Source organism: Dreissena polymorpha, chromosome 15, assembly GCF_020536995.1.
Source record: "Dreissena polymorpha isolate Duluth1 chromosome 15, UMN_Dpol_1.0, whole genome shotgun sequence".
In the NCBI taxonomy this organism is placed as follows: domain Eukaryota; kingdom Metazoa; phylum Mollusca; class Bivalvia; order Myida; family Dreissenidae; genus Dreissena; species Dreissena polymorpha.
The window spans coordinates 33575794-33589818 of record NC_068369.1 but is presented as its reverse complement, the minus strand read 5'-3'; the positions used below and the strand labels follow the sequence as shown (position 1 = coordinate 33589818).

The window sequence follows — 14025 nt, the reverse complement described above, 5'->3', positions numbered from 1 at the left end:
GCCGCCATCCCCCTTACTGCCAGCCCCTTTGTGTGCGTATTGTGCAACAAGGACTGCCACGCACGCATCGGCCTGTTAAGTCACAGCAGGCGTTGCCCCAAGAAGTGACAAACAGAGCGCATAAGCATAGTCTTTCGAGACTCAGCTCTGCCAACATGTATTTACAGTTATACTGAGTGTTCGGATTTGATACAATTTACGCGTGTGTCTGTATTGTATACACTTTAACTTATAACCGATCTTTATCATATGACTTGACAACTGCAGACCGAATTGTAATGGTGCCTCTTGAAACCCCGGTGTATGATTAAATAATGTAACAAAGCCACATTTTTCAAACAAGAGAGAATATTCAGTAACCCTTCGTGATTTTTCATTATATATAATATCTGAAATATTTTCAACAATAGTTGTGTTACGTCCTTCCTTCGTTTCCGCTTATATAAAAGAAATGGTGCTGTTGCGTATGTGTTTAATGAATTGTTGTCGTTTGTTGACATTTGATCACCAGAGTTTAAAGTTGTTGTCTTTAAATATAATATGAAATGGAATATTGCCATTAATTCGTAGTGATTGTGTGTAATTAATGGGTCTAAGAAGCATCAATGGTAAAGAAGGCAAAAATATGAGTAATTTTATTTACACATGTCATTATTAGTCGATATATAATTATTATTTAAGACAGTTCATACCAAACTATATATATATATATGTTGTTTATAAGGCAAGTTTCATGTGCCTATGTTTTTTAAATTTTATCCGGAGTATGAATTAAAAACTGTAAGAGGTATACACGCGAATCCCAACCGGCGAGTTGTTAAATATTGCTTTTTGTACGTTTGTCTACTACACTTTTGTTCGGAACATTTCTTGAAAACTATAAGAGGTATCAACTTAATATGTAGGTATAGAGAAATAAGAAAAATATATAACTTGTGAAATGATGTCAGGATCCTATCCTCACTTTCATATAAGGTATCAAGATAATACATCATAGGAAGGAATCTTGTATTATAACTTTTTCCTTTTGTTTACTACACTTTTGTTCGGAACCTTTCTTGAAAACTATAAGAGGTATCAACTTAATATGTAGGCATAGAGAAATAAGGAAAACATATAACTTGTGAAATGTTGTCAGGATCCTATACTCACTTTCATATAAGGTATCAAGATAATACATCATAGGAAGGAATCTTGTATTATAACCTTTTCCTGAAAGTCAACTGCAAATGCCTTCTAAAAAAGGGGCATGCATAGTGTATTTCAGACACGATCATCAACGTGTTGATATAGGCTTTTATTACTTTTATATACAGTTGCATAATCTAAAATCATACTCAACCAAGCTTTGAAAGGTGACCTTTTACAAACTTACTGCGGCTTCTTCCTGTTTCTCACGTCGATATGTTGTTTAACTTAATGTTTCACACTATTTTTGGTTTAATCACATCGTGTCTCGTAAAGTTACAGTTCTCATTTTAAATAATCGGTTATTTATTTTGTAATTGAATTTAAATTGTTTACGCTTTTTATTTCTATCTAAGTTTAGATTATATTAGGTTATTTTTTACTGACACTTTAATGCTCAATGAATAATTCTGGGTCAAGTGTGATATTTGAACTCCCAATTAACCCCCATTATATTGGATTGACTGTTCCAAGGCGGCGATCCCAGTTTTTGTAATGTTTGTTCGTTTGTCATGTACGTCTGTGCGGTTTGATACATGTTTGTTAAGGTTCTTTAGTAATATTTAACAATTGAAACGAAATTACATGGCAAGTAGAAGTAAAACATTTTTTTAAGTTACACATGGGACTTATCCGTCTAAATATTGTATAAATCATAAACAATAAGCAGCATTATATGTTTGTATATTCCTTTCTAGTGCACGTCTATTTTAATAAAACAATGGTTGCATATTACTGTTTCAATATCACGGACATCACATGGCGTCGATTTAATTAAAATAAATCAGGTCGATAACATCAAGTAATGCTATTATATTTAACAAAAAGCGAGTTAAAGTACAGGCATCAGACAACTATTTTTTATATAATAGTATACACCTTAATGATTATTTTGTTTTCGGCTTATATTAACTTTTTAATTATAGTAATGATCAACGTTTCAAACTCTAACCAAACTTTTAAAGAGATGCACACGACTTCAAACAAGAACGGTGGTGCTATATGTAGCGTATTTTGGAACTGTATGTAGCTCGTTACATACTAATGCTATTTCGTTGTCTGATGTCGTTTAAGTTTAACTGCTCATTTGAACGATATGACATATTAATAGCGCACGCATGTGTGCCAAACAATGGTAACATACCTATCGCTAATTTCGGCTGTCAATTTACATAAATAAATAGCACAAACTGGGATTTGTATAATCGAATTGGTACCATAAACATGCGCAAAGTGAGGCTTCATGCCGTGACATGGACGTCCATGTTTTTGCTTTTAAATTCACGGAATGTCCTTACAAGGAAACAGTCAAACAATCGCCCTGATTATGAACGCCTCTTGTCGAGTATAAGTGTGGTATTAAAGAAACTTAATCTATAGTCAAGCTGTAGTTCGGATCAGCAGATATTTGATCTGCATGCAAATTGCATTACATATAGCAACGAAAGTGCAAGCTTCTCTTGTCTTGCACTAAATATAATGGGAACGCTTCTTTAGTTCATAATTAGAATGCCCATTTGTTTTAATGCGGAGTTTTCACTTGAATTACTATCTAGAGAAATTGAACTCGTGATATTTAACTGTTTTTTTTCTATCTTGTGGATGACGGTCAGTAAAAACCTTTACATGCGTACCAGACTAAGCAAATCTTAATTCAGAAGGATGGCTTTATTGATGAATTAACCCTCACTATTTAGGGAATCATTCATCCTACATACTTATGCGGTCAAGCGCCAAATGTTTTTGAATAAAGTTATTTTTTTATTTTATTGATTACACCAAACTTTATATTTTTTCTTTATGCTTTAGTTTTTAATGGAATATTTAATTCATTATTAAGTTGTGTAAGCTGTTATCAAGACAATCAAGTGTATGGAAGCAACAGCTACAGATACCATGTTTCTCATTTACGGACAGTGGTTGCCCATACGTATGGGTTAATCAAATACTTCATCGACAAACTAATGTATCGTAGTTTTAACCCGTATATTAGAAACATCCATTTTATTTTAAAAGCGAAAAAGTGACCGACAGTATATAGAGACAAATGTTTATGTTCAATGTATGAAATGTGAATATGATTTTCGAGTCAAACAAATACTTATGATTAATTATTTTATATAATCCGAACTAACTCCAACGAAGGGAATTAACCAGAAGTGATATCCTTGAAGCTGCGAATATAAAATATTAAGTTCGCTTGCATCAACTATGTCTTGTCCACAGTGTTTGCTCCTGTTCCTTAATACATGTGGTAATTATAGTCTTTTTCACGGTGCATACAATTATATAAATTGTTTGATTCAAATGCACGACAGTTTTACACAGGTTTCAACACACATTAACCACTACTCTTTTTTTCAACGTGGTGATAACCGGCATTGTCAGCGGAATGAAGTGTAAACTTTGTACCGTTAATAACGTCATAATCGATGTTCGGTGTATCTTTAGAAGAATTGAGTCTGTTTTGTGTATAATTTGAAGCAGCATTGATGTGATTGTAGTCGCTGTCGTCACCAAGCACAGATTTATGCATACAAGGCAATGCACCGGTCGCGGTATCGTAGTCATTCCCGACGTCGTTGCACATACCACGAGCCTGACCGTTAGTATTTTCATAGCCACCATGGCGGTCTAATTGCAGTCGATTATAAACATTTTCAGGGCCATAGCATGACGTTTTAATTGCTTTACCATTACTTGAATAGTCGTAGTCACAATCGTTTTCTTTGACGTTTGTATGAGTCTCATCGGTGTCTTCAATTGAAGTATAGTTGTCATCCTCTCTATTTTTCAGGTTCGGATCACCAGTATTTATATCGCCGTCGAATGATTCTCTTGTGTTGACCTTTTCGAGTACATAATAATTATGGACCGGTTTTTCGGGTTTCTCGCCATATCCTTTATTTGAGTCAATGACATTGTTTTCTGAAGACTTAATTGTTTTCTTATCTAGACAGCACGACAAATTTCCTCTGAAAATATTGTACTTGTGTAAAAATCAACTGATATAAGACATTGCCGACTGAACATTATGTTTTAACTATTATATAAATTACAAACTGACTTTTGCAGTGATATCCCTCTCTGTATGAAATCATGTACACTTAACAAATGCAACTCTAATAACGCACATTTTACGAACACGAAATCGTATCAATACGACAGAAATTGGGGTATCAAACCTTCTATGTAATATTACTATAACACCAGCTACAGCGACTATGGTAATAGCTCCAATAGAAATGCCAACTCCAATAGCTACTGCCGAGGATTCTGAAACGAATATGCCTCATATTTACAAAATTTGTTTTATTGATAATAATTGCTGTATGTAGAATACAATGTGATGATATCAGTTTATATCGTCAATTAGTTCAAAATTTCGTGTTTTGCTAAATCGATTCTCTGATTAACAAATGCATACCAAGATGGTTATTTCCGTAATGAACATTTATAGGTTAAACAAATAATATTTTCCCAGGTGTAAGCATGTGTTCAGTTTGTCCAGTTATTAGGGCTGTTGGTGCTACTGGTTCTGCAGCTACGTTTACATGATGTGTGATAATGCAAGTGAATACCGTTGATATTAACAAGCATGATAAAACCGCTATCGGATATTTGCATTTAAACTATTTTTGAATTCCTTTGTTATGCAGCTTTTTAACTTTATTCGTTATTTTGTTACTAGTATACTATGAATATTAATGGATCACATACCACAAGATAACCATTGGAATAATAATACAACGAGTGTTTAACTAAAAACCGAACGGTATTTAGGACTAACTACGTGGGTACCGAATGTGTAATCAAGACCGACGTTTGACTTCAAGAAATCTTCATAAATAAAATATGTTTAAAACACACTAAGAGGTAAACACGATGGTGCTTTTAAAATACTGCTTATTTAAATTACTTGCCTTCTGACATTGCATTCTCCGTTCTTCTTGTTTGATCCGTGGTGCTTGAATCTAACGACACTGCAATGGAATTTATTAAGTATGTGTGCTGTTGCAGATGCACACTAATCAGTAGCACATATTTAGGAGAAATTTTAATCAGTAAAATAAAATAATAATATCAGTTAATATATTGTCTAATTAGGTATAATTGATTTAGTTAATACAAAGCAAATTATATTTATGAACTTGAATATTCAACATGACATAGTCTGAAAAACTTATATTGTAGGGATTAGTTAATGTGTTTGTCAATGCCGTTTGAGTTTCTATTGGTGTTGTCGACAATGCTGTTATCGAATGCAAAATCTATTGGCACATTTATAATACGTACAATTAATAACAAGTTAAACGATACGCAGTAACTTTATCAGTGTTCTATAAAATAATTTAATTAATTCAACAAAAGAAGACATCGTCGTCCATTATACGTGTTTGGTCTTTATTATGTTGTTTCTTACCGATATGCAAATTACAGGGAAAAAATAATAACAAATATTCACCTACAATTCTGACACAGGCTTCTTTTGTGTCCATGTTTTGCAAAGTGAACGATACCGTCAGAGGCCAAATATCCAAAACCCACACCTTTAGGATATTCAATATGATCTACAACACGCCATCGTTTTATTACATACACTAGGTGTCGAAAGAACAAACATTACACGCGAACTCACATCATTACCCACAAAATTTTACTTAAAGACACAGCACAGAATAACATAATTTCACAATATTACCTTCATTTCGACCATCTTCTTGTGTTCACTATCGAAATGGTTGGAATTCTGATTAACGATAGTGTGATTAGTAAAATGTCGTGTAAGACGTTATATACTTATACTTACAATGACTTTCCGCTTTTTGCAGTGTATATGTTACTTGGATGCCAGTCCAGTATGATTGGGCGTTATCATCGTTGAACAGATTAGCATTGATACTGTTTCGTATACTTTGCATAGTTGCAGGGAGTTTATCATTTTTAAAACACAATTTATTTGCTATCGACCATGATGCTGGTAACGGGGATGTGTCAGGATGAACTCTCGCAAAGGGTTGTGCATCTAAAACAGGAAAAATATAGAACATGGCAACAAAGCAAATATTAAGCCAGTATCAACACTAAAATACACAATCCTAAATAGGAATAACGAGATCCTGTATGTTTATATGTGATAACAAATTCATGAAATATTTTTTTTAATTATTGCTATGTTGGCAAAGTTGTAAAAACACTTAATTTTTTATTATTAATATGCATAATAAAGCTAAATTTTCGTTGTCATCTGTAAAATTGGCTTTAAATGTATAAATTTGTCTGCATCTATATTTTGTTCATAGCGATCGTTCTTTGATTTTTGCTGGATATTATATTTAATTCTAAAATATTGCTAAGCATCAGAGATTGTGTGTTTGTTTAGTTTCATACAGTTATAAATTAACATTTTTGTAAGAAGACAAATACTGTTTATTGCCGTGTCAGATGCTTTCTGTTATCCTATAATAATTCATTCACGGTTAAGATAACCTTTAGAATAAGGAATACCATTAAACAAGCATATAATATAATTGTGGATAATTGTCAAATCCCAAAAAATATGAACATATTTGATTACTTTTTTTACAGAAAGTACATAAATCACTATTGGAATACTGAATTTAAGTTCAAATAGGTGTAAGCCAATTTAATTGCATTATAAATATACAATTGTGTGTAGCATATTCTTTATTATTTTCTAATGTGTAGAATACGTACGCATTTACACATTTACACATCTTTCAGCGTATTAAATTTTGTGTTCAAACAATAGTCAATGAATAATCTCAAACGACATCTTATACTGAGTTTAATAAAGTTGTAAATGATATCAAACAATTCACTAGCAATAATTTGAAGTTGCCATCATAAACATTTATGCATTCATAAACTTCATTTATCATACCACCGCATTGATATCTGCCTGATATTACGTTGCCTGATATATTTTTCATATCATGGTCAACAGGAAGTTCTTATATAGATCAGTCATGTGTGGACTGTGGATGATGGTCATATTACTCGGAATCAACTATAAAGTAATATATTTTGGTGAAATCGAATCAGATTCAACAAATCAACCACTTTGATACCAAGATGTAATATATGTAATATATTTTTAACAAAAATGCAACACAATCAGCAAAAAAAACAAACATTTTTTTACAAATATTTAGAGCGCTTGCTCATGACGCCATTATTAACACGTCAAATGACAAAGTCGTATTCTTACCCGCTAAAACTGCATATTTTTAGCGATTTTTTCAGTATTTCTGTAAAATCGGGGACGTAGAGGTATGATAAACAGAAAAACAGGTTACTGCCTGATTTTTTTGGTAATATATTAGGCTCGGCACAAATAAAATACCGGCTCAGCAAGCCTCCCCGTATATTATTCTAAGCCTTGCCTCATATGTTACAAACAGACCAGGATAACCGGTTAATCTCTTTATAATGTCGTTGTACTGCAAATTCGGCTGTTGTTTTCCCAAACAAGTCTCAATGTATCTCATATCAAGACTGAGTGTCCTTTGAAAACACATAATCTAGTATAACACTACGGTTAATGCAAATATTAATTTAACGTATTGTATCAATTAAGAGTTTCCCGGGAGTTCTTTCGAAAGCTAAAACGAATCATTACACAGCATCACACGTATGTAGACAGTATCAAGACTGCCCGCTGTTGCACGATATATTTTATAACGATAAACTTAAAACGCATTGTAAAACTTATTTGCTAGGGAACAATCGTGTAATCTAGCTATTCGTGGTACAACTTCAACCTTTACCTCTTAAATATTAGAAAGGTATACTTTTTTAAAACATCATGATTTGTATTCAGCCCTCAATTTCCTTTTGTACAATTTATATATTTCATTCATAGGCAAGATTATTAACAAATTATATACTTTTGCAATGGGCAGTGATTTTTGCCACTAATAGTCTATTAATTTTGATTCTGTTACGAGAGGGATTTAATGTTTATTTTGAGTTTAAAGCAATAAATTTTATTTTGAAAATTTAACAGATAATAATATATTTTTATCATTTATGCAATATATAGATTACCCATATTTCGAACAATATATCAACAAGCTTTATCCCATTAAACTAAAAATAAATAAAATTTAGTATTTTAATACTGATGCTGCATGTATAATAATAATTCAATAACATCAAAGTACGAGTCTTTACAACAAACATCCTGATTTTGATATTATTAATTTTCCATTTTTTGATGGTGCTATTCCTAAAAGACCATCGTATAGCATATATACTTCCCTATAAATTCGATATACGAGATTCTGTTCATTAATAAATTACATCAAAATACGTTACCTTTCTTTTAGCAATATATTATAAGTATTAAAAATGATATTTATTTCGTGAACTTCGCGAATGATAAACCAAGTTAAGCAATAATTTCAATTTCATAATAAATATTATTTAGTTTTTTTTTTAAATAAATAAAGCTATATAGATATAAATGTTATTGTGCGAGAGCATATTGTTATTATTTATTCGTGTACGTTGATTAGCCAATAAACTGAATCCTGTTACAAACGGACGGATCTCTACAATATCTGCACTTGATACTAAGTACTATGTCTTTTAATAGGACAAATCAACACGAAAATGTACGTACATGTCTTGGTTTAATTTGCGAAATGCGATAGCGAAATGTTTAGTCGAGTCAGAAATGTTGATTTCTGGCATAGACTAATAATTATTATTAATATAAAACAATGCAATTTAGTAGTTACACCCTGCATTGTTTTTTCTTTCTGGGGTTAAGATGATGATTTGGTGCTTTTAAAAAATAATATCTCAATTTTTGTTTTAGAAACCACCTAATAATGCAACTGTCATGACATAGCATTAACATTTTCTTTATTGCTTTTGTATTTGAGTAAAAAATAAATGGGGTTAATTTTTATTTATACGTGTATGTTTCTCATTAAATATGGGCTAAGTGTCATTCAATTGTGTCATCAAACGCGTCATTCAACTGCTTAAAACCCCAAATGCCTCGCGCATTCGCCGTTTTAAGAAGGCGGAGGCCAATATTTTAATTTGTGTAGTTTATGTATGCTGTATCCTTTATGTATCGTTTTGTATCGTATACGCAATCGGTCAGTTGCTTTGATTTAAAAAAAAACTTGCGGGGGTTAATAAGAATGCCTCTCCTCATAATTAATATGGAATGTAAACAGTCCTTTAAATAGATATACGCATCATTTTTAACATAATTTACCTAATCAACCGATCACTTGAACTACATTATTTTCGAATTCAATATTTGAATACTCACGTGCATCATAATCTCTGCATAGAACTCGTTTATAGGAATTATAACACGATTTCCAGGTAAAATTCATGGCATAAAAGTAGTTTAAACAAAAGTGATCGTTCTCAGTGGGCTGTGTTGTTGTACCTAAATATACAGAAAAACATGTTAAATACAACACTGTACGTACATAAATATATCATACGTAACGTATCATAGTAATTGAATAAGTTCAAACGTAAACTTCATTTACAAATTAGTTATATTTCTAAGTTGATGAATGATTTGATGAATTATATACTTTTATTTTCCAAGCGGATATAGAAACAAAATTGTCTCGAATGGAGAAGTCACGATAAAAAAAGTGTATGACCGCGTAAAACAATCGTAAGTTGATTTGAAGATATAAACTGATTTAATGTGTATTTTAATATTGTTTAAGTATAATTAGAAAACTAGTATTTGATATTTTATATACGAACTAAAGTCGTTTATGAAAGTGTTGTCATACAATTTAAATGAAAATAATCAACCACCTGTTTTATTATAAATTGCAAAAGCGCTCGTTTTCGGTTGGCCACAGAGAAAATGTTGTCCGCAGTTTTCCGTACAGCTCTTGTTGCGCAGATAATCGGTAGTATTCACACACACGCAGTTGATGTTCACCTGAGGCATATGAACAGCAGCCATCAAACATATTTGATATTAAGCAAAAACATTTCACCTGGTGATGATGGGTAGGTGTAACACTATTGGTGATGTAAAGACTGTCACTTTAATAGCTGATTTGACGAGCGTACAAAGTATTTGTTGATAATGGTTTAAGGCAGGTATCAACACTCAGGCAGCAGCTGTGTTGACTAGGCTCTACGTTTACAATGTATCTCCACATTGATTCATTCATATTTCACATGATTGTAGTGACTTATTAACGGTTTGAACGTGATAAAATGTATTCAAAATTGTATACTTCTTTAAAATTGCATTTTTTCACAACATTTCAATTAGTGTTTGGAATTTAATATTTTGTGTACTTATAGTTTCTTAATACAAAATATCGAAACAAGCGACCATTAGAATATTTTCCCCTCCTGCTTCCCTTTATACAAAATATTGGAGTACAGATACAATATTTACTTTTGAACTTATACTCAATTTTAAAAGTTTTCATATAATAATTATTGTATTTTCTCATCATATATTACTCATTTACCGAAACATCATAGCTCTAAAATAAAATTTAAAAAAAACATATCACGCTTATCTGACATAGATTCAGTCTAATACTGAGCAATGACATACTTCAATAATGGTTTTCTCGTAACAAAAATTGTTTACCTACATCTGATACTTGAACTGCAAAAGCCGTGCCTTTGCAAATAAAATGGCAATCCCCTACACTGTTCAGAAGAACAGGTTCGTTTCTCACATGTGTTGTACACCCTGTTAAACGACCAATAGTGATTCGATAAATGGCTTTGGTATAGGTTAACAATTTTATCAAATTTGTGTTTATATTGACTTTATTATGAAATATATCAATATTGATGTTCTATTGCGATGGTTAAAACTTTAATATATTTCAAAAAAGATATTCTATTCAACATAATTAGTATGGTCTTTTATTTAATTGTAGCTGTATTTCGTATACTTAACCGATGTATTCCAACGCTACAGTTGTGTTAATATATCCAATCCAAACACCACTTGGATGGATATCCTGAGGTAGCTTATTCACCATCCACTGTCTTGATGAACTGTTGTAGATGAGTGTTGGAGCGGCCAATGTACAAGGCGCTTTACCCCAATCGTTAGTGGTTGTGTCAATTGAATAATTTGTCCCTGAAATAACTTGGAATATGATTTTCATAAAAATATTAATTTGACAAATTATTACACCATATTTTCCTTGTATTAATTATACAATTTGAGAACATGTAGCAGTGACTATGATGTTAATCAATTGAACCATACCTCTGACTCTGATTAATTTCATGAAGGTATTGAAGCAACACCTAAAGTTAATATGAGATTTAAACAGAAGATAGTGAGCTTATTCCGGTCAATACAGTCTTAATTGTGCACCTTATATAGTTTTTTTTTGGAAATGTAGCAAAACTCTAGGACGAGTTGTTACAGAAGTGTATAATGGTATGTATATCTCTCATTGGAAATTAAGCTATCCAAAATGTGTTTAATTCCGTAAAATTTCCCGCATGGAAAAAACAATTATTTTGTAAATCTACAGAATTTAATAACTCATTGATACATATCTTTTTTACTTGAATATCATTGTAGTATGCACGTCTCATGATCTATGATGATGATGGTGGTGATGGTAATGATGACGATGATGATGATGATGATGATGATGATGAAGATGATGAAGATGATAATGATGATAATGATAATGATGATGATGATGGCGATGGGGAGGAGGAGGAGGAGGAGGAGGAGGATGATGATGATGATGATGATGATGATGATGATGATGATGATGATGATGATGATGATGATGATGATGATGATGATGATGATGATGATGATGACGATGATGATGATGATGATGATGATGATGATGATGATGATAATGATGATGATGATGATGATTATGATGATGATGATGATGATTGATGATGATGATATGATGATGATGATTGATGATGATGTGATGATGATGATTGATAATGATGATGATGATGATGATGATGATGATGATGATGATGATGATGCTGATGATGATGATGATGCTGATGATATGATGATGATGATGATGATGATGATGCTGATGATGATGATGATGATGATTGATGATGAATGATGATGATTGAGATGATTGATGATGATACATGATGATGATGATGATGATGATGGTGATGATGATGATGATAATGATGATGATGACGATGATGATGACGATGATGATCATGATCATGACACGTAATTATTTGACATGCATATGTACATGCGGATTGTTAAAACATTGTATTAAACAGTGTTTTAAAACCATAATAAAATCCCCTTCAAGTGATACGTGATACTTCCTCATTCTTATTGCCGATTAACTACCGTAAAGGGCAAAAAAAATGTTCCATAATTACTCAATAACTGTTTTTAACATCAATGGTTCGGTTTTAATGAAACGACACGGTATTTATATGTATATTTATATAAAAAAAATGAAATAAATACATGTTGAAAAAAGTTTCGTATTCCATTGCAGTTTACTGTCGCAGGTTGTGAATTTAACAAAAACATCATCATCCGAGGTAAACATGTAAACCAGAAGCAAACGGCACTATCTTTGCAATATGTGTTTGATCTATATTTATGTATTACCGAAGTAAATTCGATATTAACGGAGAGTTTAAATATCAAAGTGTATACCTACCCTTTACTGGACCCGTACCCAGTATTAACACAAACACAATTGTGAAAATCCGCATTATGTTTCGTTCTGCACAGTCCTAAAGATTAAAACTGACTGAATGAGGAAGTACACTTGGTCGAAAAAGCGCAATCGCACAGTCATGTACGCGTGTATCTTGGTTAGGTTTTACCTGAAGCAAAGCTATTCACTCAATTTTTTAACTCAGGAGTTTTACATGTTGTAAACAAGTATTTAGGTTTAATACTCATGCCACGAAACTTTCAAATAATAATTATTCATAAGCACACAATTTAAATATAGTTTAATATCAATTTCTTCCATTGAACATGTATATTAATAAATTATTTAAACTAGTTTAAACCAAGATATTTTCCATAGACTGTTCAAAATGCTATTTTATTTTGAATTGTTTATTATAATTGCTAAATAAGTGTCATATAATATGGTGATTTGCGGAGTTCTTTAAGGAGATGCATTAAGCTAGTTTGTGTTTTACCACATTAGGCTATGTAATTGACCTGAAAGTAAAAATGTCAATTTCCCATCTAAACCGGACTCCTCTCTAAACCGGAATTCGCTCTCGGTCCCGGGGATGTGAAGTTTAGAGGGGTTTCACTGAAGTACATATTTAAATATGTGTCTTTATATATACCGGAAATTATAATTGAATAGTGTTTCCGCCTGATAGTCGGACTATTCCGGTCTCGATCCCTACTTAGGGAGCTTTCAATAAAACTTCGAAACATACTCGGTTTAAGTATTGTTTTATTTCCTCCCTTGAGAGTGTAAGCTGTGTGGACCTTTTGATTTATAACAAGTAGGTCTGGGCCGCGATGAGTTTTTGCTGTGATTTGTTTCTTACATAGTTTACACCTCTGTAGATAGGTACTGAATACATTGAAACGGCTTTCGACTTGTATCGGCCATCCCGCGTCTAGGTTTAATTTGCTTACTGATTCATTCCGAGTTCATTTCTTAGAACATATATATGTTGCAGAACGTGTTTAAAAAAGTACAGGCTTCAAGAAGTGCAATAGGCTGTCTCTTGATATGTGTTATGAAGTTAAGATCTGCTCAAATCCTTTCGGGAAGGTAATTCATTCGGTTGTTGTCACGTCGCAACATACGCATACCAGCAAGTAGAACGATTCCGATT

At 32.2% G+C, this 14025-nt stretch overlaps 1 protein-coding gene across 1 annotated transcript; it reads right to left on the bottom strand.

The window, feature by feature from the left end:
* Window positions 1-3175: 3175 nt before the first annotated feature.
* On the bottom strand, window positions 3176-13015 carry LOC127860249 (uncharacterized). Its single transcript, XM_052398186.1, has 10 exons — window positions 12870-13015; window positions 11135-11320; window positions 10821-10921; window positions 10015-10144; window positions 9503-9625; window positions 5999-6214; window positions 5658-5759; window positions 5112-5171; window positions 4374-4464; window positions 3176-4163 (listed from the first exon to the last, which is right to left on the bottom strand). The coding sequence occupies exons 1-10, from the start codon at window positions 12922-12924 to the stop codon at window positions 3530-3532; spliced, it is 1698 nt and encodes a 565-aa protein (XP_052254146.1). The 5' UTR covers window positions 12925-13015; the 3' UTR covers window positions 3176-3529.
* Between the last annotated feature and the right edge of the window lie 1010 nt (window positions 13016-14025).